At 43.3% G+C, this 22,619-nt stretch overlaps 1 protein-coding gene across 1 annotated transcript in view; it reads left to right on the forward strand.

The window, feature by feature from the left end:
- PIP4P1 (phosphatidylinositol-4,5-bisphosphate 4-phosphatase 1) overlaps positions 1–22,619 on the forward strand; it is a 530,596-nt gene that overhangs the window by 422,882 nt on the left and 85,095 nt on the right. The window contains exon 5 of the mRNA XM_044057994.1: positions 9,851–9,903. Within this exon, the coding sequence (XP_043913929.1) occupies positions 9,851–9,903 (53 nt within the window). The remainder of the gene's footprint in view (positions 1–9,850; positions 9,904–22,619) is intronic.

Consider the following 22,619-nt stretch of genomic DNA (forward strand, 5'->3'; position numbering starts at 1 on the left):
AGTACAGGATTTATTTTGTAAGCAAAAGGGCAAAACACCAGAATAAAACCTTTAGTTTGCACTACTTCAAGCACACAAACTTCTTCAATAAACCTGTTTTGAAAAAAAAAAGAACATAAACTTCTATCCCTGTCCCATTTGCCTGCATGTTATTGCCAGAGGTTGGTATGGGCTGCACCGGTTTGTAACTGGCAATCAAAAAAAACAAAAACAGACTTAGCTGATGTAGATTAATTAATAGAGCAAATATTACAGTTGGCCACCTCCCCGAGATTCAACACACCATTCCTAGTATTGTTAATACAGTTTGTAATTTCAAGTTCTGGTAATTTACCATCCTCTATAATAGAGGCAGAAATATACTTCCATGTTACAATTTGCAAACTGTTGTTCGGGTTAATGTCTGTGCTTTAAAGTGCCACAATTGTATTCACTTCACATTATCATAACTTTGATATCGAGTCTGCATCAACATTATATTCTTGACTCCAAGAACCCTTCCCTCCTTTTTTCTAACAGTGTGTCCCTGCCACAAAAAATACATTGTCAGAGCTTTGCTATTGTTAGACCACGTTCACTCCTAACTGCTGCTTTTTGTAGATCTGAGAATTTAGTTGGGAAGCAGTTAGAAGGGAGCATGGAATAACACTGGCAGGATTGCTGTTACCTTTTTTGAGGGGGGGTGGCGTTGTGATAGTGAAGTTGGGAGGTAATCCTAATGCAGGTTCAGGCCTGCATTTTGACAGTGTGTAGTAAGCCATACTGTTTATACATCTAAGTTACCTATAATTGCTGAAGTGACTTTGTAAAGGATGCTTTTAAGTTGTACATCAAGCAAACTTCACTTCAAGAGGCCCTCTGCAATGGGTTTGATTGACAAGAGTATCCTGTTTGTGCTGTTTTTTTTTTTTTGCAGCTCTCTTCTGCATTTACAAGGAAATGCTACATTGTGCCCTTGCCAGTATCCCTATGTCTGGATTGAGGGGTAATTGTACCCTAATTCTTTCCAATCACTTGACTTGCATGGTTCTACTGATGGCTGTTGTAAGGATATACTCTTGCTAGATGCCAGGAAAAAAAAAAGCTCAGACTCCAGGCACTGTCGCAGTTGTCATTTCACGACTCAGGGCTGTCACAAGTACAGTCTTTTCTACCAGTGACTACAGCTAAGTACTGATAACAAGTGGACGACGCCAGTACTTCAACCCAGATGTCCTTCAAGAATGCAACTGCAGTCATAACATATGGGGTTGTCCTGCCTCAGGCAGCCCTCGGTCGGCCGAATTCCAAAGTCTGGGTCCGGCGTCGGCTGGTGTCGCCTCCTCTCCGACGTCACAACGGCTGGAGTATAAAGGCATCGGCCGACGCCATCTTCCCCAGTCTTTCTTGCCGCGCGGTGCCTGAAGCAGAAGCAGTTCGCAAGCGCCGGTCGGTCAGCTCCTGTATTTTCAGTACCGAAGTCATCTAAAAGCTAAGTACTCCGTTGGGGAACATTTATTCTTGCCTCAGCCGATGTCAGAACAAATTGAGAAAGTTAATAATTGTTTGTCTTGTGGTAAACAAATACCTCATAAGGACTTCCATTCTCTCTGCCTTCCTTGCCTGGGCCCAGACCACGACGTCTCGGCCTGTGCTTGCTTTAATAAGCGCACTCTCAGGAGCCGGGCAGAATTCGCCGAGGACTTTTTCGGTGAATCTTTTGCGTATATCATGCCGTCGGATCTACCGACAACCCAAGCTGCTAAAAACGCAAGGACCGGGACCGACATCCTCGGCCCGCGTCCGCTACCGATGCTACTCCCAAACCCTCTGCTAGTGCTCCGGTCCCTTCGGAAGTGGTAAATCAACCGCTCCAGGCCGACGACACAGCGTTAACACGACCTTCGGTCTCGGAGATCTCTCTGGTGCCGGTTGTTGATTTTCCTCCGGAAACCGAAGTTCTGGATCTACCCGACACCATTTCTGTGGACAAGGTTACACCTGCACGTGGGGCTGCTAGGCCTCCTGTATCCATGTCCATCAAGGCCTTTGCACGCGCTAAGGCCGCCAGTCAGGCCAAGGCCCATCCTAAACCTACTGCCCAGGCCCCTTCTGATAAGCAGATCATGTCTCTGGTTGCTGATCTTATTTCCCTTATCAGGGGGTCTCAGCCTCATCCGGACAGGGGTTCTCAGCCACCTGCAGAGAAAAGGCCTAGAACTGAGCAGGCAGTCGACCTCTCTTCGGATGAAGCCTCTCGGGATTCTGAGCATTCTGATACCCAAGAAGAATCCTTCCAGGCCTACGAGGACTCTGATGCTGAGGAATCAATTCCCTCTGCCTCCCCTCCAGAGGATTTCTCTTTTGGTGAAGTCCTGCATTCCATGAGGGAACATTTTCAATGGCAGGGTCAGGAATTCTCTGACTCCAGGAAAAGGCTTCGTACCTTCCTCAAGCTTCCCCAGCACAGACCTTTGGCTATTCCACCTGTTATGGATGTTTTGGATGATGTTTTCTCTGACTCCAGTGCTAACCCTGATTCTCTTCCTCGTGCTCCAGTCAAGCAGGACAGATATTATAGGGTCCCTGACACTCACAAGCACCTTTTAAGGCCCACTCTGTGGATCTAGAAACTATTTCACAGGGCCCCAAGGGAGTGGCTACCTCCTCTGCCAAAAACCCACTGCCAGCGGACAGAGAAGCAAGGTCCCTGGAGAGATGGGGTAAAAAAGTATATACCTCTACTACCCTAGCCATGAGGTCACTTAACTGCCTTTTTCACATTTTCAGTACCAAGATTTTCTCCTGGATGATTTACAGAAAAAGTTAGCCTCTCCTGAGCCTATTGATAAAAAGGCATTGCAGGATCATATACATAACACTCAGCAGGTTAATAACCATTTTCTTCAGTGTGGTTATGATGCACTGGAAGCTTCATGTAGGGCAGCTATGACTGGGGCTGTGATCGTGACATGCTTGGTTAAAGGATCAGTCTTTGCCTGACCATGTTAAAGTGAAGTTACTGGATGCACCTTTGGAAAAACAGAAGCTTTTTGGTGCAAATGCACAAGATGTGTTGAAATCCATAGAGGAAAAAGCAAAGTCAGTACAGACAGTCAAGGATTTCCTTCAGGTTCAGCCACCCAGATTCAGCAGAAACTGGCCTTCAAAGAATTGGTCCTTCCCCGGCTCTGACAAGTTTCAAAGGGGAAAAAGCAGACGTGCCCGAGGTAGAGGGCAATACCGAGGATCTTACAGGGGCCGCCAATGGCAACCTCCAAATCAACGAAGTGGCACAGACAGTTCAGCTGCACCACAAGGACAATCACAATGACTTGACTTTCGGTCCGCCTACAAAGGCTCAAAGAGAAGCACCTTTGGGCGGAAAATTATCCTTATTCTCACAAAACTGGCATATCTTAACCAAGGACAACTGGATTCTGGATTTGATAGACAAGGGTTACAGATTCCACTTCCACACATTACCAATAAGACAAGGCATGCCAAACCTGCCACATCATCAAAGGGCAGAGGCACTCTCTCAAGTTTCCAAGCTATTAAGTATAAAAGCAATAGAAAGGGTTCCTCCTCAGGAGCAAGGCCAGGGATTTTATTCAAGACTGTTCCTTGTTCCAAGAAAAGAAAACAAATGGAGACCCATACTGGACTTGTCATCTCTAAACACTTTTCTCATAGTGCCAAAGTTCAAAATGCTGACGCTGCAGCAACTCCTTCCCATGTTGGGCAAGGGGTCTTGGCTGGTCACTCTGGACCTCAAGGAGGCATACCTGCATGTCCCAATCAGACAAAGCTGCAGAGGATACCTCAGATTTCTTGCAGGGACAGAGCATTATCAATTCTCAGCATTGCCGTTTGGCTTATCTACTGCGCCCAGAGTGTTCACGAAATGCCTGGCATCAGTAGTGGCACACTGCAGACTGCAGGGGATTCAAATATACCCTTACTTGGACGACTGCCTCATACAAGCAGACAACAAACAAACCTTAAAAGAAAATTTGGACTATATCATGCATCTACTGCAGGCCTTGGGATACACAGTCAACATTCAGAAGTCAAAACTACTGCCATCCCAACAGATTATCTTCTTAGGAGCCAAACTGGACACAGAAAACCAAATGGCCTACCTCACAGAGGAAAAACAGCAGCATTTACCAGAGTACTTCAAAGGCCTAGCAAAACTCTCCCAGCTGACTGCAAGGAAAATCCTGCAGGCCCTGGGGTTCATGACATCTTGCATCCTTCTGATACCTTTGGCAAGACTTCATATGAGAAAGCTGCAATGGTATTTAATAAACTTATGGTCTCAGCACAGCCAAAGCCTAGAGGACATAATCCCACTTATTCCATGTCTGCAAAAAGAATTTTTATGGTGGGCTCAAGCCAGTCAGCTAAACAAAGGCATGTCTTTCAACAGACCTCAAGCAGGCCAAATGATTACAACAGACGCCTCAGACCATGGATGGGGGGCGCACATGGAGGTCAGATGCATTCAAGGGCAATGGACGCCAAAGGAAAGACATCTGCACATAAACCAAAAGGAGATGTTGGCAGTGATGCATGCAATCGAGACTTTTGAAAAATCACTACAACAAGGGCATTTGCTAATAAGGACAGACAACACCACTGTCATGTGGTACATAAACAAGCAGGGAGGCACTCATTCTTATCCCCTCTGCAGACTAACAGTGCTTCTCTGGGAAAAATCCCTGAGCCTGAAGATACATCTACAATCCCAGTTTGTACCAGGTGAGGACAATGTACTGGCGGACAACCTCAGCAGAAATTTCATGGATCCACACGAATGGATGCTGCACCCTCACATTTTCTCTCAACTGACAAAGACATGGGGAAGACCGGATGTAGATCTTTTTGCTTCCCACTTAAATCATCACCTGGAACAATTGTGCACAAGGACTTACCGTCCTCTAGCCTGGAAAACGGATGCTCTCTCCTTCAGCTGGAATTCTCTAAAAATTTATGCATTCCCTCCTCTGCCTCTGCTGACCAAGGTGATACTGAAGATCAAAGCAGAACAACCAACAGGCATCTTGATAGCTCCAGACTGGCCAAGGCAACACTGGTACCTATTGCTATTGACCATAACTCGGACCAAACCATGGCCTCTGACCCTATGGCCCCTGCTCCTAACACAACACAATTACAGGACTGTACATCAAGACCTGAAAACATTACATCTGACAGCCTGGAGGCTAACATGACTTCTCCACCTAATTCTCTTTCAAACTCAGTTCAAGAAATCTTGCTGGAAGCACGCAGACCTTCCACCAGAAAAACCTATTCAGCCAAGTGGAAGAGATTCAGCATCTGGAATGCCAACAGGGGTCAGGACACAGCATTACCGAGTATACCTCAGATTTTAGAATACTTGGCGGAACTATTTCATACTGGACTCTCATACTCTTCAATAAAGATTCATGCCTCAGCAATCTCAGCAAAATACAACTGTGACCCTCCAGTGTTTTCTCATCCTCTGCTAAGACAGTTTCTAAGAGGAATAAAGAATATCAAACCTCCCAGAAAACAGCCAGTACCTGCATGGGACCTCAATTATGTGTTGGAAAAATTAACTCTTCCTCCATTTCAGCCAGCAGCAACTTCAGAAATGCAATTTCTTTCATGGAAGACGGCCTTCTTATTGGCAGTCACATCTGCAAGAAGAGTTTCGGAGATACAGGCACTCATGGCAGTACCTCCCTTCCTCATTTTTCATCAAGACAGAGTTTCTCTAAGAACCAATCCTACATTCATGCCAAAAGTTATTTCCAGGGTGTCTCTAAATCAAGCTATTCACCTGCCTACATTCTTCCCCAATCCTCAAAATAAGGGGGAAAAACTACTGCATACTTTGGACATACACAGACAACTACGTTACTACTTGGACAGAACTAAGGCCACCAGAAAGTCTGACCAACTGTTTGTAGCCTATGCTGCTGGAGTGCAGGGAAAAGCAATCTCCAAACAAACAATTTCAAAATGGATTGGACATTGCATCAGATTCTGCTATTCTTTCCATGGAAAGGGTGTGCCAGACAATATTAGGCCACACTCCACCAGAGCTATAGCCACTTCCACAGCTTTCCTAAGAGGAGTGGCAACAAAGGACATTTTAGAGCAGGGGTGTCCAACCTTTTCAGTTGCAAGGGCCGCATTGAGTCAACAGAAATGGTCTGGGGGCAAACGGTAAGTGAGGACCAAAAAAAAAAAAAAAAAAAAACCAAGAGACCTCAGGTTTATGCGGTCTAATGTGATCAATTGCTCACGCTAAAATAATAAGTTCAAAAACAAGAACTATTAACATTTTTGACCAAGATCTTCCTATTATAAATAAAGGTGGAATCAATATAAGATGTTCTTTAAAAATAAAAAATATAATCCATTAACAGTACATCCAGTACTAAAAACATTAAGTACTATAGTTTCTCAGAATTAACAAAATGCATAAAATACATAAAAGTATTTTCGTTTAAAAACGTACATTTTAGCTTTAAGTTTAACTAAGAACCCAAGTTCATCCAAACTATCATAAATAGTAGTAGTGATAAAATTATCAACCAGTACTAATAAATAAAAAGCTAGTACTAGGTTATACTCTGTTAATGTAGTACTACAATTATTAAAAAATGTTTGAACTACACATGAACTTGCAAGTCCCATGTGTTACTCGGGACCTAAGTGTGAAGCAACTATTAAACCTAATAAAATTATGAAACTATTTGACATTGAAAATCTCTTAACGGTTAGTAGAATATCCCTCAGACTTCTACCCTACTGCCAACAGTTGCCCACTAGCAAAATTACTTGGAAAAAGAATCACTTGCGAATGACTGTCAAACACTGCTTCCATTCCAATTACAGTACCATGTCTGGTCTGATAACTGGTACAATACTTCTTGACCTCAATACAGGCTTTGAAACAGTCAGTTGTAAGCAATTACTAAATAGGTATACAATACTCAGCTTCTCTCCAGAGGTTTACAGTAGTTTCATAACTACCCATCCAATCAATCCTACACCACATGTGGAGCTTATGATTCCTCAGTAAATGGAAACATTTCTTGCAGAGTCCCACAAGTGTCCATTCTTGGAGCCATTGTATTCTCATTTATTAATAATGACTTCCTGACACTTGAAAACCACATCTACATACATTACGCAGTCACTAGGTATGGGAATTCAACTCATGAAATAATTAGAAAGCTACAGTTTGATTTTGCAGTACTTTGGAATGAGTTAGGCTAGCTTGCTGTAAATACCAACACAACTACAGTCAAGCTGCACAAAAAAATTAAACATGCCCTTATCCCTGTCATCACTGATCCCTCAACATTTTGCCTACAACCACCTCCAATTCTTAGGAATAATGTTATATTCTTCTTGCTCTCACTCTCTACTTAGAGACCCAAGTTAACAAAGTATTAGGTAGGAGAACTTAAAGCAGATTATTTGATATCGGATCTCCTCACTCCAGAAGCCAGATGTTCCATAGCCATTAATGGACTCCTAGGATTGAACACTAACTGCCCCTTATTGTTGCAAACTCCGCTACTAATACCACCATGCTTCATCAACTGAGCTAACAACAAAAAACACCAATGTACTACCTACAATAAAGAATGGACAACGGCTTACATTACAGTATGAAATGAGTCACTGCCACCCTTACAGTCTCTAATACTGGATGTTGTCCACCTTTAAAGACAAGACCCTAATACAGATTGTCAAGTATACCCTCAGAAATGCAGACAGCACTCAGCCAGATCCCTTTCAAACTGGCCACTAATACAAAAAAAACTCCAAAAATGCACCTTCCAGACTTAACCCATTCTAAACTAAGGGAGCAGACACAGTGTCAAAATACTTAACTTACCTTTGGATATGTTGTAGTGTAGTCGGTGTGTACACAATGAAATAGTATATCCTCTCTCCACGATCTCGCTTCAGCTTTTCTTTAGTTTACCAGTAATATAAAAACGCCCGAACGGTGTTTTCGCGCATGCGCATACCAGCAGAAAGACACTGGTATGAAAAAAACGTGAAAAAAAGAAAGTTGGCGAATGCGCAGAACAGCAAAAGTACGCGGACGTGTAAACACATGGAAAAAAAGTTAAATTAAAATTAAATTTAAATTTAAGGGTCGCGGGCCGCATGGAAGAGCTCTGAGGGCCGCAGGTTGGACACTCCTGTTTTAGAGGCTGCTACATGGAGCTCCGTGCATACATTTACCAAGCACTACAACCTGCCCTTATACTCCAGATCCCGAGCAGGCTTTGCTTCGGCAGTCCTGCAGGGGATTTTTGGCTACACCATCCTTATCATAGTTCCATCCACCCCCAGCTTGGCTATGGTATTCAACCCATATGTTATGACTGCAGTTGCATTCTTGAAGGACATAGTACAGTTTTGTACCTACCATAAATGTAGATGTCCGATAGATATGCAACTGCAGTCGGATTTTCCCACCCTTCTACCCCTCTGTATCCTTCTTTTTGGGTCCCTACCCCTTTTCCCATTAGCTGGGGGTATTTCCTATGGTGTATCTGTTTATTACTGTTGTGCATGCTTGGGATTATTTTTACCCATTTACCAAATTTAGCCTTCCTAGGAGGGCACCTGGCATCTGGGGCAAGAAACACTGAAGAAGATGGCGTCGGCCGATGCCTTTATACTCCAGCCGTTGTGACGTCGGAGAGTAGGCGAAACCAGCCGACGCTGGACCCAGACTTTGGAATTCGGCCGACCGAGGGCTGCCTGAGGCAGGACAACCCCATATGTTATGACTGCAGTTGCATATCTATCGGACATCTACATTTATGGTAGGTACAAAACTGTACTTTATAAGAGAAACCTAAGCTGTGCTTGCCCAGTTCTTGGCTACCATGAAGTTGGACCATCTGAGGACACCAAGTATGAAGCAGATGGACCTAATGTAGGGGGTTAGGGACTAGCCCTAACATTGCTAGTCCTGCTTCTCTTCTAAGAACAGTTGATTCATGATGATTTCTGTGTCTCCTAGGTTAGTCATCCTCTAGTGGGAAGCTAAACATTAACTGTATGTCGTTGAACAAAGAGATGTTTATTTGGTAGAAAATTCTTAGAAATGAAGTCTGGGTGTCTAACCTCTGTTCTTCTCTTGCAGTCTTTGCTTACTGGTCAAGAGCAGGCGATGGATCCTTGGCACTCACCAGTAGGTCTGACTGTGGTCCTCCTCTATCTTCTTCCTTTGCATCATGGATTATTGTCTGTCATGAGTAGGAAACATGCCAGGGTTCCTTCCTCACCCATGTTTAATACCTTTGGTTTTGTCACTGCCACGTTTAGGTTTCAGGCTTTAGGTGTTGCAGTTATGTCTCGATGTCCTAGATGTCTTGCGTACTCTGCCCCTCTCTCTTTTTACTCCCATTCTGTTACCCTTTCTTCTGGGATTAAGATGACTGTCCACAAGCTGATTTGGCATCTGTCAGTCTGTTGGTTCAAATAATTCCTAATTCCTTTCAGTTAACTTGATATTAGCTTACCAGATTTCCCTTCACGGAAGAGTTTTTCTGTCACTGGCCTTTCACATGTGTTGCATTCAGGCCCAGACTATCTCCAGTGCTGTCCCAGTACTGGGTGCCACACTTCTGGAATTCTACTGACCTTGAGACCTAGAGAATAGGGGAAAATGGTCCTGGTCTAGAGCTTAATTCATTATGGTAAGTACATAACTTTTATTTAAGACGTGGTCCAGAATGTACCCAAGATGGTAGTACCACTTCTCTAATCGCATTGGTGGGAACTGACATTCTTATTTACTACAGGATTACTTACATTTTTTATTATTTCTTTGCAGTGGACAGAGTTTACAGACAGAACATTAGCCCGCTGCCCACATTGCCGAAAAGTGTAAGTGTGCAACTTCTCTATTCGTAAGTGCCTGTATGTGTTCTATATTAAACTGGGTAGCTGACTGAGTCTGCAGATTTTGATACATGTTAGAAGACTGTGATATATTTTTCAGGAAGGGGAAGTAATACTAACACTCACCTCAGACTACTTTTTGAATGGCCTTCAGTAGTTACAGCCTCAGTTTTACTGTAGCATTTTCTTAAAATGATTATGGGTCACGTTCCTTGCATATCCCATTCCAGGCAGATGGTGTTCTTACTGAGAATTGCTGTGCTAGTTTGGAATTGTGAGGTATTGCAAAGGGTTAATGGGAATAATTCATTACTGTATTTAATCCTCACAGCCTCTGCCCTCCACAATTTGCAGTTTCTATACGTGGCTTCCCTGTTTGTTATGAAGGTCTGGTACTCTTGGTTCAGTTTTGTACAAAGTTTTTAAATTACAGCAGTATTCTTAAGGCAATGTTCTAGTTTAAGATTGTAAAAACCATATGTCTTTTGATAAAGTACTTGTCACTTGAAATAATGTAGAATTTTTTCTTTATATGCGATTATGACTTGTTGACCTCAGCTTGACTGTCAGTGTATGGTAGGTGTGAGTCCATGTAAAACATTGCTGGAAGTTTCATCAGTATTTTAAATTTCCATAGAGGTTATTAAAAGTTGTGTCATCTCTTGGTGATTCAGTAAGGTAAACATGCTTCTACTTACAATGTGAAATGTGTCTATAACTCTTAAGACAGTTTGGTATCTCATAATTGTGATATGTCTGTACACTTCAGTCACTGTGATTTTCACAGTTTTAGCTGTGTGCCATCAAAGTAACCAGTTACTTTACATTAGACCTGGTGAGATGTCAGTTTATGAAATGGCAGTCCTCCGTTCTTGCTTTTCATCAGTTCTGTTCAGTCAGTGTCTTGCTTTAAGTCTTTATTCTTTTTTTTTCCTTCCATTGAATAAAACTGAACTGTTACTTAATTAGTCCTGGATATTAAAGAAAATGATCTCTTCCTAGAATTGGCTATTCCTTCTCCCAGCTCTTCATCTTCAAACAGATGAGGTGCTCTGAGAGAAGTTATTGTTTTAGCTTGTCTCTTTTACTCTTGAGATGCATCTAGATTTGAACCCTGGATCACCAGTGTTCTCTCTCTGAAGCCAGTGCACTTTTATCTTGTGCCTTCTGCTGAATGTTTGGTAGCTGCCTGGGTTCAGGACTGTTCCAAGGACACTGGGGCCACAGATAATTAGCCCCATACGTAAGAGTCTTGCAGAAAAGTGGCTGCATATTAGCATACTAGTGATCAAATCTTTGTCATTAACATATATGTCCTAGCTCTCAACCACATATGTTCATAGCTGTATACTAAGCTTATGACCACAAGGGTCTTTTTAAGCCTAGCCATGCATCCCAAATCTCTGACAAGTTCTGATACCCTTGATAAGTTTAAGCAGGAGTTTGGGAAATGAGGCTTTCATAAGAGGGTCCTGAGAGATGAACCATTCACAGGTTGTTTGTGTCCATTAGAGACCTAGGTGCCAAACCAGGTATGAATTTCCTGTTCCCCATCCAGTTGTCCAAGTAGCAGTTGAATTGGGTTAGGGAGGAACTCTGCTTCACATGGATGGGGGAACCTGTTCCATAGATGTGGTAGTCTCTGAGATACGTACCTGTCTCTCCAGCAGGTCCTGTTTATACCACAAGCAGGTTTTAAGTCTGTAGAATGGGTAATTCTGGTGCTGTTTGTTTTGTGGATATGTATGAGGTCCATCAGAGTGGGGTCTGACAATGCCAGGCATAGATCTCCCTTCAGAAGCCTGAAAGCTTCCGGAATTGGGAACTAATCCAAAAATCAGAGGCACTTTAAAAAAAAATATTAGTATTCTTAACTTGAGATGTTGGCAGAATAAGAGAATGTGAGTTAACATACATTTTTAAAGTAAAACAAGTAATTATTGCTGTTATTTTACTAAGTGTAATCATTAACCTTTTCTCCCCAGTTGGAATTATTTTTGTGGGATTAGGAGGAACAGAGATTAATTTTGATCAAAAAAGGATGTCACTGAAAAATAGAGACAGTAATTGAGAGGTATAATACTCATGCTGCTTTGGGGGTTTTGCTTGAAACCAAAAACTCTGCTGGTAAGGGAGTCATCACATTTACAAATCTGCAGATCCCTGGAGAGATGAATATGTTGGTGGACGCCCTCAGCTGTTTGCCAAGTCCTGAAAATGAGGACTATGAAAATTTTGTCTAGTCAGAATTCCAAGGAGTGGGGAAACCTGGAGGTTGATACATGTTTTTGCCATACATGAGATTGATAAATCATTAGAACAAGGTTGAGTTAGCAGTGGTCATATGCTTCCTTTTGTGGCAAAGGAGGTTCCTGTACATCATCTCACCATTCCCTCGGATGTTCATCGTGTTTCACTGTAGCAGTCATTACAGTTGGGTTATCTTGCTAGCAGGCTGCCCGCAGTCGGCCAGAGTTCCAAAGTCTAGGTCCGGCGTCGGTTGCTGTCGCCTCTTCCCTGACGTCAGTGCACCAGGGGTATAAAAGATGCAACCAACACCATTTTCTTCAATCTTTCTTGCCGCGCAGTGCCCGAAGCAAAAGCAGTTCGCAAGTGCTGGTTGGCCGCCTCCTGAGATTTTCGAAATCAAGTTTCAGAACCAAAGTCTTCATTAAAGCTAAGTACCCCGTTGGGGAAATGTTTTCTTGCTCCAGACCGATGTCAGTAAAAGTTAATAATTGTATTTCTTGTGGGAAGCAAATACCTCATAAGGACTTTCACTCTTACTGTATTCCTTGCCTAGGCCCTGACCACGACGTTACTAGTTGTCAGTTTTGTGCTAGATTTAACAAACGCACTATTAAGTGTCGGTTTGATTTTTCTTTCCATTACTTTGGCCAAAGGTTTAACTACATAATGCTGTCGAAACAACCGACGACCGGAATTCATAAAAAACGCAAAGACAAAGAAAAGGACAGGCATCCGAGGTCCAAAACTGACGACGAAGCCTCTTCTAGGCCAGTCACCGGTTCTCAGTGAGGCGCTTTCGCAGCCCCTGACACCCGCTACCTCAGAGCCACAGGCCGTATCCGACACCCATGTGGAGACACCTAGGCCTGTGGAAACTCAAGGAATTGGGCCTGCGGAAACTATTCCCTCAGATGGGTCCGGAGCCGCTGAGCAGGCATCGGCTTCTGAGGGTGTTTTCAGACCTTCACAGCTTACTATTAAGTCCACTGCAGCAGCCAAGACAAAGTCAAAAACACCATTAAAGACAAGGAAACAAGTACAGCATTCTCCAGAACAGTCAGCCATGCCAAAGAAACAGATGCTTAAAATGGCTGAAGACCTAATTACTCTGATCAGGGGTTCCCATCCCCCTCCTGATAAAAGGCCTAGGCAAGACATTGACTATGATTCCTCTGACCAGGTTTCTATTTCCTCTGATTCCTCTTCAGATCAGGGATATTCTCTCCCTCCCTATGAGGACTCTGATGCAGAAGAATCTATACCTTCAGCCTCTCCCCGCCTGAGGATTATTCTTTTGGGGAAACCCTGCACATCATGAGGGGGCATTTCCATTGGGAAAGCCAGGATTACTCAGAATCCAAGAAAAGGCTCAGAGACTTTCTTTTATTGCCTCAGCACAGGCCCTTGGCTATTCCCCCTGTGCTTGATATTGTTGATGATGTTTTCTCTGAATCCAGTCTGTCTCCTGATTCTTTACCCCCTGCACTAGTCAAGCCAGACATGTACTGCAGGGTCCCTGACTCTCATAAATTTCTTTACAAAAACCCTGCAGCGGACCCAGAAACAATTTCTCAGGGTCCCAAAGGGGTTAAGGCTTCCAATGCTAAAAACCCTGTCCCCTCTGATAGGGATTCCAGAGCTCTGGATAGATGGGGGAAAAAAAGTTTACACTTCTGCTACTTTAGCTGTAAGAGCTTTAAATTGCCAGTTTCACATGCTTAAATATCAGCAGTACCTCATGTCTTTGTTAAAACAGAAAGTGCTTACAAACTCAGAAAGTCCTGACAGTAAGGAAATGCAGGATTTATTGTATGCAGCTGAACAAATGGGAAAGCATACTCTGCAATGTGGTTTTGATTCATTAGAGGCTTCTTGCAGAGCCGCAGTTGCAGGCTCTGTCATTCGAAGGCATGCTTGGTTGAAAGAACAAAGTTTACCTGAACATGTTAAAGTAAAATTATTGGATGCTCCACTACAGCATGATACTTTGTTTGGTGTGAAGGCAGAAGAGGTGTTAAAGAAAATGGAGGATAAAGCAAAATCAATGCAGACTGTAAAGGATTTCGTGCAGGTTCAACCACCTAGGTTTAGCAGAAACTGGCCCTCAAAAAATTGGTCCTTTCCAGTGTCAGACAGACCAGAAAGAGGCAGATACAGATGCCCAAGAGGCAGATCTCAGCCCCAAGGCTCCTACAGACCCAAACAGTGGGGTGCTTCAGCCCCCAAAGGAGGAGAAGACAAGTCACAACCTTATAGGAAACCATCCCAGTGACTTCCCTCTACAAATGCCGAGCACTTACCTTTTGGTAGCTCCCCTAGGGGGAAAGCTAGCACTTTTCTCACAAAATTGGCACATAATCACCCAGGGAAAATGGGTACGTAATGTTTCTCAGGGTTACAGGTTCCACTTTCACACCCTTCCAAAATCAAAAGGTATGCTGGACCTGCCACAAAACCAATGGGCAGAGGCACAAAAATAAATTGCTGCTCTCATGGACATGGGAGCTATTCAAAGAGTACCACAGCAAGAACAAGGACAAGGATTTTACTCAAGACTTTTCCTAGTACCCAGAAAGGACAAAGCCTGGAGACCAATACTGGACTTGTCAATCCTAAATACTTTCCTGGATGTTCCAAAATTCTAAATGTTAATACTGCAGCAACTTCTACCCATTCTGGGCAAGAAGGCTTGGCTAGTTACTTTGGACCTCAAGGAGGCATACCTGCATGTCCCAATCAGACAATCTTGCAGAAGATACCTCAGATTCATAGCTGGCTCAATGCATTAGCAATTCTCTGCACTGCCCTTTGGCTTATCTACCCCGCCCAGGGTCTTCAGAAAATGCCTGGCACCAGTAATTGCATTTTGCAGACAAAGAGGAATTCAAATATATCCCTACTTGGATGACTGCCTTATTCAAGCAGAGAGCAAGGACATTCTTCTAAAGCATCTGGAGTTTGTAAAAAGATTACTAATTTGCCTAGGGTACACAGTAAACAGAAAGAAATCAAAACTAGTGCCCTCACAAGAGATAATATTCCTGGGTGCAAGCTTAAATACAACTGCCCAGATGGCTTATGTCACGCCAGACAAACAAAGGCAACTGACTCATTACTTTCAAATGATGGCAACAAAGACCCAGCTCCCTGCAAGAAAAATTCTGCAGGCCCTGGGCTTCATGGCGTCCTGCTTTCTACTAATTCCATATGCAAGACTGCATATAAGGAAACTACAATGGTATCTAAAAAGTGTTTGGACTCAACATTGCCACAGCCTGGAAACAATAATAACTTTAATTCCCTGCCTACAACAGGAGTTTCGATAGTGGTCCCAGGCCTGTCACCACAACAAGGGACAGCCTTTCGCCTTACCCACAGCCAGGCAGACAATAACAATGGATGCATCGGATTATTCCTGGGGGGCACATATGGCAGGAAAATGTATTCAGGGCACGTGGCCCAAGGAACAAATGCATCTTCACATCAATCAAAAAGAGATGCTAGCTGTACAGAATACCCTGACAGCTTTCAAGGACCTACTACATCCAGGACAACTACTAATAAAGACGGACAATACCACAGTTATGTGGTACATAAGCAAGGGGGCACACATTCCTACCCCCTCTGCAGGCAAGCCATGACTTTGTGGAACACAGCACTGTCCTATCAAGTACATCTGCAGGCACAATTCCTGCCAGGAACAAAAAATACACTGGCAGACAGGCTAAGCAGAAATCTCATGGATCCTCACGAATGGAAACTAAATCCACAGGTGTTCAGCATGATAACAAAGAAATGGGGACACCTAGACATAGATCAGATCTTTTTGCCTCCCCTCACAACTGCCAACTACAGAAATTCTGCACAAGAACTTATCACTCACAAGCATGGAAAGTGGATGCTCTATCATTCAGCTGGAAAACCCTGACAGTTTATGCCTTCCCTCCACTGCCTCTTCTTCCCAAGGTGCTCCTAAAAGTCAGACAAGAGAGGCCAAAAATGATCCTTATTGCCCCAGACTGGCCACGCCAGCACTAATACCCAATCCTAAAGAGCTTGTCTCAAGGCCCAGCCTGGCCTTTACCTCAAATTCCTCATCTTCTGACTCAACAAAACAATCAGATTCTGCACAGTCAACTGAGAACCTTAAATCTGGCAGCATGGCAGATAATGTAGCCACTCAGACCGCACCTCTCTCTAAAGCTGTTATGGATGTCATTTTAGAAGCCAGGAGGCCCAACAGTAGGAAATTTTATGCAGAAAAATGGAAGAGATTCTGTGCTTGGAACCAGGCACAAGGGTTCGAACCACTTGTTCCAAATATACCTCAGATTTTACAATACCTAACTGAGATGCTTGACAAAGGCCTATCCTTCTCATCTATTAAGATCCATGCCTCTGCCATTTCAGCTCATTACAATACGGAACCTCCTATTTTTTCACATCCACTACTAAGGCAGTACCTCAGAGGGGCAAAAAACATAAGACCCCCAAGGAGAGCACCAATACCTACTTGGGATCTCAATTTTGTTTTAGAAAAGCTCACACTGCCTCCTTTTGAACCAGCCAGCACAGCTGATATAAAAGTCTTATCATGGAAAACTGTTCTGCTCCTAGCAATAACTTCAGCAAGAAGAGTCTCAGAGTTGCAGGCATTAATGGCAACGGAACCTTTCATCATTTTTCACCAGGACAGGGTCTCTTTTAGGACAATCCCAACATTCATGCCAAAGGTGGTTTCCAATGTGGCTCTTAACCAAACCATTCATCTACCAACTTTTATCCAAATCCCCAGAATAAAGGGGAGAGAGACTTCTGCATGCTTTGGACATACACAGACAGCTACGATTCTACTTGGACAAAACAAAAGCCTTCAGAAAAACTGAGCAACTGTTTGTAGCCTATGCTGCAGGATCACAAGTAAAGCCTATCTCAAAGCAGACAATTTCAAAATGGATAGGACACTGCATTCGCTTCTGTTATGCACAACATGGCAAACCAGTGCCTAAGGGCATTAGGCCACATTCTACCAGAGCAGTAGCCACTTCAGCAGCCTTTCTCAGAGGAGTACCAACCAAAGACATTTTAGAAGTTGCAACCTGGAGTTCAGTGCACACTTTCACCAAGCACTACCACTTACCTCTCTACTCTAAATCCAGAGCAGGCTTTGCCACTGCAGTTCTGCAGGGCCTGGTATCCTCTCCTAATCCTTTTTAGGCCCAGCCACCCAACCTCAGCTTTGGGATTCAACCCAACTCTAATGACTGCAGCAGTGAAATACGATGAACATAGTACAGTTGTGTACCTACCATAAATGTAGATGTTCGAGTGTATTCACTGTTGCAGTCCAGGTTACCTACCCACCATCCCCCTTTTTCATTGCTGGGACTTTTCTGTACTTCTCAACGCTATTCAACCTATGTGGTGTATTTGCTTGTAGATGAAGGAAATGTTTATATTAGTACATGCATGCTTTTTGGCATATTTTTATTTTTTCAGCCTTCCTATCTGGGGGCACCTGACATCTGGGCCAAGAAAAACTGAAGAAAATGGCGTCAGTTGCATCTTTTATACCCCTGGCACACTGACATCAGGGAAGAGGCGACAGCAACCAATGCCGGACCTAGACTTTGGAACTCTGGCCGACTGCGGGTAGCCTGCCAGCAGGATAACCCAACTGTAATGACTGCAACAGTGAATACACTCGAACATCTACATTTATGGTAGGTACACAACTGTACTTTTCTTTTCCTAATCAGAGCTCAGAGAAGACCAGAACTCATCCTCTTTCCTCTGGGGTGACTGACAAGGGTGTGATTTTAGCACAGCAAATCTTTCTTGGTACAAGCCAAAGGAGGAGCCTTTTTGAGTAACACCCCCCCCCCCCTCAGGGTAGGGCTCCTGGTTTAGAACCCTTGGCTCCTGCCTAACATTCATCAGGCATTATGGGTATCTCGGACTGTTTGGGAGGCCTTCCATTCATCAGATTTATTGGAAGAGGCACTGCATCTGGCCAGAGAAGCATGTTATGCCTCCTCATTTTGGTTACTTTACAAATCGTTCTGACTTGTTTCAAGCACCTGTATGATTTGGATCTCCATTATGATTATGGTGCATGTTTCTGGCATTTCTGGTGGAGGGCTGGACTGTGGCCAAGCACAGTCTGGTCAATTAGCCCCCTTAGGGAGAGTGCTGCATTTTCTTCCTTCCTTCTTTTGATGAGTTTCCCCTTCCTGGGACTTTAACTTCATGATTTACAGGTTTATTTATCTGGCTTTCAAGCCTGCAGGTTTGGCAACAGTGAACTTAAATTCTTGGAGGATATTTAATTGTTGCCCATGTATACATTTTGACTTTAACAAGAATCAGATGACCCTTTGGACTACCCATTGTTTCCTGTCAGAAGTGATGCTAGACTTTGCCTTAATCCAGTCATCCTTTTGTTTTCTTTTTTATGAGACAGAAATCTGAAGAGAAATATCACTTCATGTTATAGGTATGTATTCTCAGCTTGGGTTCTACCAGAAGCAAGTACATGAGTTCTAGAAGCTGGAACAGGTGTTTTATTCCATTTGTTCCAGAGAAAGAGGGCTTAAGACAAGTCACTAACTACATTGTGAGTTTTTGTGAGGCAGACAAACCACTCATTGGAAACTCTGCTCTTTTTTTTCCTTTTTCTGTCTTTTCACATCAAAAATGTCTTCATTGTGAACTTTTATGCCACTCTTCACTTGGTTGTCAGTTCACACCTTCTTAAACCATTATTGCTTGCGGTTTGACTCTGAATCTGGCATTTAGCGACCCTTGTAAAGTCAGGCCTGTGTATGTTTTGTATATCCTCTTACAGTGCTGTTTGATTGTTTATTGCAGACTCGCTCAGTGGATTGGGAAAGAAGAGAGTTAGCCAGTGCTGGCGTGTGATATTGTGGTATGCATTGACCTGTAAAGCACATACCTCAAGCAAGGAAGCGCAAAACGTTGAGAGGCTAGGTTGGGGATAGCGGATGTGGATGCCATCAGCTGTACACCTGCTTAGAAGTGCTCCTTTGTGTATCAGTTGACATTGTGACATATAGCTTCATAGGTGTGTACTAGGCTAATGATCACAAGGGCCTTTTTAAGCCTAACCTTGCATCCTAAATCTCTGACAAGTTCTGGTACCCGTGATGTGTAAGCAGGGACCTGGTAGATGAACCATTTACAGGTTTTCCCTGTCGATTAGAAACCTAGGTGCCAAACCAGGAATTAATTTCCAGCTCACTATCCAGTTGTCGAACTTGCACTTGAATTGGGTTAGGGAGGAATTCTGGAACAGGCTCCCCATCCATGTGAAGCAGGGAAGGGGTAGTTTCTGGGACATGTCTATCTCTCCAGCAGGTCCTATTTATATCCCAGACAAGGTTTAAGTCTTTAGAATGGATAATTCTGGTGCTGTTTGTTTTACGGATATGGCAGGTCAGTCAGGGTGGGGTTTGACTATGTCTTGTATGCCAGGCATAGATCTTTCCTCAACAGCCTGTAGGAGACTGAATACAGGGATAGGGCATTGAGACTGTCTGCAAAGGACATGTTACTTAAGCCCTGTAATCCTTTAGTGAGGAATCTCTGAGGACGTTCCCAGTTGTTGGATGGGCTTGCTTAGGCACATCCCAAATGGGGTATTGTACTCAATGGTAGGTCTGAAAAATGCCCATTACAGTGGGGCAATGACCTTCTTGGACCTAGATGCCATAACATTTATAAGTTGCACAACATAGAATGACTTCCTCATTACTGTAGACATGTGATGGTCAAAGTTTAAACTACTGTGTGTCCACAAGTCCCTGACTAGTGGGTCAATTCTTAGGGGTGTTTTGTCAGTATAAGAGTTACTGGGGTGAATGACTTCCTGAAGGATACTGTTATGCAGGTCTTTGCATTTCGTTTTAGTCCTTGGCTCTGATACAAGTTATTTGTCTGTGTCAGTCCTTCATGGAAACATTTCTGTCAGTGGGAGATTCCGTGACTGCTCTTAATTTGCAATCATCTGCAGATTTAGTCAGCCAGAGGACCTTGACATTAGCCTTTGCTTCAGAGAAGTAAATCACAAAAAGGAGCAGACCCAGGACCAATCCTTGAGGGATTTAGTTTATGACTGGCTTTGTCGTAGAGGTGGGCTCACAAATTCTAACTTCCTGGGTCCTGTCCATGAACTTGCTGTATATCCACTGGGTGACATATGGGTTTATACCCAACCTCTTAAGTATTGTCAACAATGCCCGAGTCAGGTATTTTTTCAGATGTCTTGGCCAGGTCAAGGTAGGCAGTGTGAACCGTTATGCCCTCTTCCATCGCTTTGTTGAGTGCACCAAGGTGAGTAGGCATGACCTGCTCTTGACGAAACCAAATTGGGTTGGGTCCAGTGTCTATAGGTTTCTTATGTAATTATGTTACAACTGCTTGGGCACAGAAATAGCAGATCAAAGTAAGGGAAAACACAAGGATGAAATGTCATTATGAAGGAGTGATCCCTGTACCTCGGTTAAGGACATTCTCTCTTCATGTATACCATGGATATCAATCCCTTGGTCAAGTATGCAGGTAATAATAAACATCTTGTCACTCTCCGTGAAAATTGTACCACTCATTCTGCAAGATCTTTAAGTGGATCACACAGGCTAATCCACAGAACACGAAAAGTATAATCTGATTGGGAAATACCAAGTTGGACAGAGTACAAACTAAACAAAAGTAAACATTGTTAAGGCAGGGCAGTTTGATGACCTGGATATTGGGTGTTATAAGTGCCATCAGCTCCTTTTGCTGGAGTGCTTATGTGGATACAGTTTTTAACTAAGCAAGTAAGCTTAGCGCAGGCATATTACACTTCATGTAATTCAGGGATCCAGTTGTTCTGATCCCTGTAACTAATGCATTAGTTGTATATAAAATGGAATAGGGATGTCCGGTACAAAGTATTGCTTTAAAAAAAAACGCATGAAAAGAAGAGAAAGCTTTCATGTTAAGTATAGTGGAAGTATTAATATGAAGTTAACATAAGAAACTATTAACAAGAGAGCCACTTTGTTCTTTCCGTGATTTAGAAATAGGAGTGGAGACCTAATCTTGATATAAAGCCATCCTGATACCATGTTTTCCAAGTAGGTTCATGGGTATATACTACTCCAATGACCATAAGGGCCCTGACAAACTAGCCAAGCTTCCTAAGTGTATCCTGATAGGTTCATAGGTATATCAGTCTGGATACAAATCTATACCTAAGATGTAAAAGTTGGGAAGCATTGAAAATTGTGTGGTTTTTAGCATCACAGAAGACATTGGGGAAGTAGTAGGATTGTTAAGACATGAAATAACCCGCCATTGTCACTAAAGGAAGCTACCTGTTAAGCGTTTAAAAATAAATTTGGATTTATGGGGGACGAAACATTTGCGTAGTTGACTAGAAGTTGGCAGGCATATGAGGATTAGTTCTTCTGCATACCCCAAATCAGATGAAATGCTTTTACTAATGTCTATTTGACACTGCTTCCCCTTTTAAGGATCAGACGCTTTGTATTCAGAAGTCACGTATTGTTAAGGACAGCTGGGCTAAATAAAATGGCATGCAGAGTAAATGGAAGCAACTCTGCAAGCAACATAGGAGATTCTACGCTAAACTGAAGAACTTGGGAAAAGATCATTGCTACACGTTGTATACAGATCATGGGCACTGTGGTTAAGGTGCCCAGCTCCGTCCCTAAATTTATCCCCAGGTGGCACTTGTTTAAATCTGCTTTCATCTGTTTTCTGCTTCAGGCAACCCATCCAGTCATAACATCAATTTCAAAAATGTAACGTCCATTCTAATCTCCCTTCCATGGTGCAGAGGGATAAAACCTGACCTGAGACCAAGATGACTTATGTTTATCTAGCAGACATTGGGACTGGAATAAGTAGCAAGGGAGTGAGCAGCTCTCTCCTTGTTCATTTTGGGGGAAGGAAGGTGGCCTAGCTCCCCACTTGGGTGACAGCCAGTGAGAGCTCTGGATGGGGCAGTCCATGTACTCCAGACCAGAGGGGGACAGGTTGTTGCAGCATAGTTGTGTAGGTCAAGGAGCAGTCACCCAGGGAATCTTTTGTGCATGTCCCCTATTGACCGACAACAGTAGCATCCCTTAGAAGCTTCTAAGAGGTCTTAAGAGCTCCTGGGGCCAGTGGAGCCTGAAGGATGGCTCCGTGATCATCTCTGTCCTCACAGGAAAAGTGAGTGGGCCAGTGACAGCTCTCACCCTGATGAGGAACAAATGGGCTTATAGGTGGGGGATGGCTGGCTGGCAGACAAGTTGCAAAAAAAAAAAGTCCATCCTCAAAAATTTCTTCATAGAAAAGCACCTGTGTGCTTGACTCCCTTTGCTCACACTTTTTAAATATTTCAGATTGCAGAACCATTAGCATATATTCTTGAGTTTGCC

Source organism: Protopterus annectens, chromosome 16.part0 (assembly GCF_019279795.1).
Source record: "Protopterus annectens isolate FY-2018-M chromosome 16.part0, PAN1.0, whole genome shotgun sequence".
NCBI classification, from domain to species: Eukaryota; Metazoa; Chordata; order Ceratodontiformes; family Protopteridae; genus Protopterus; species Protopterus annectens.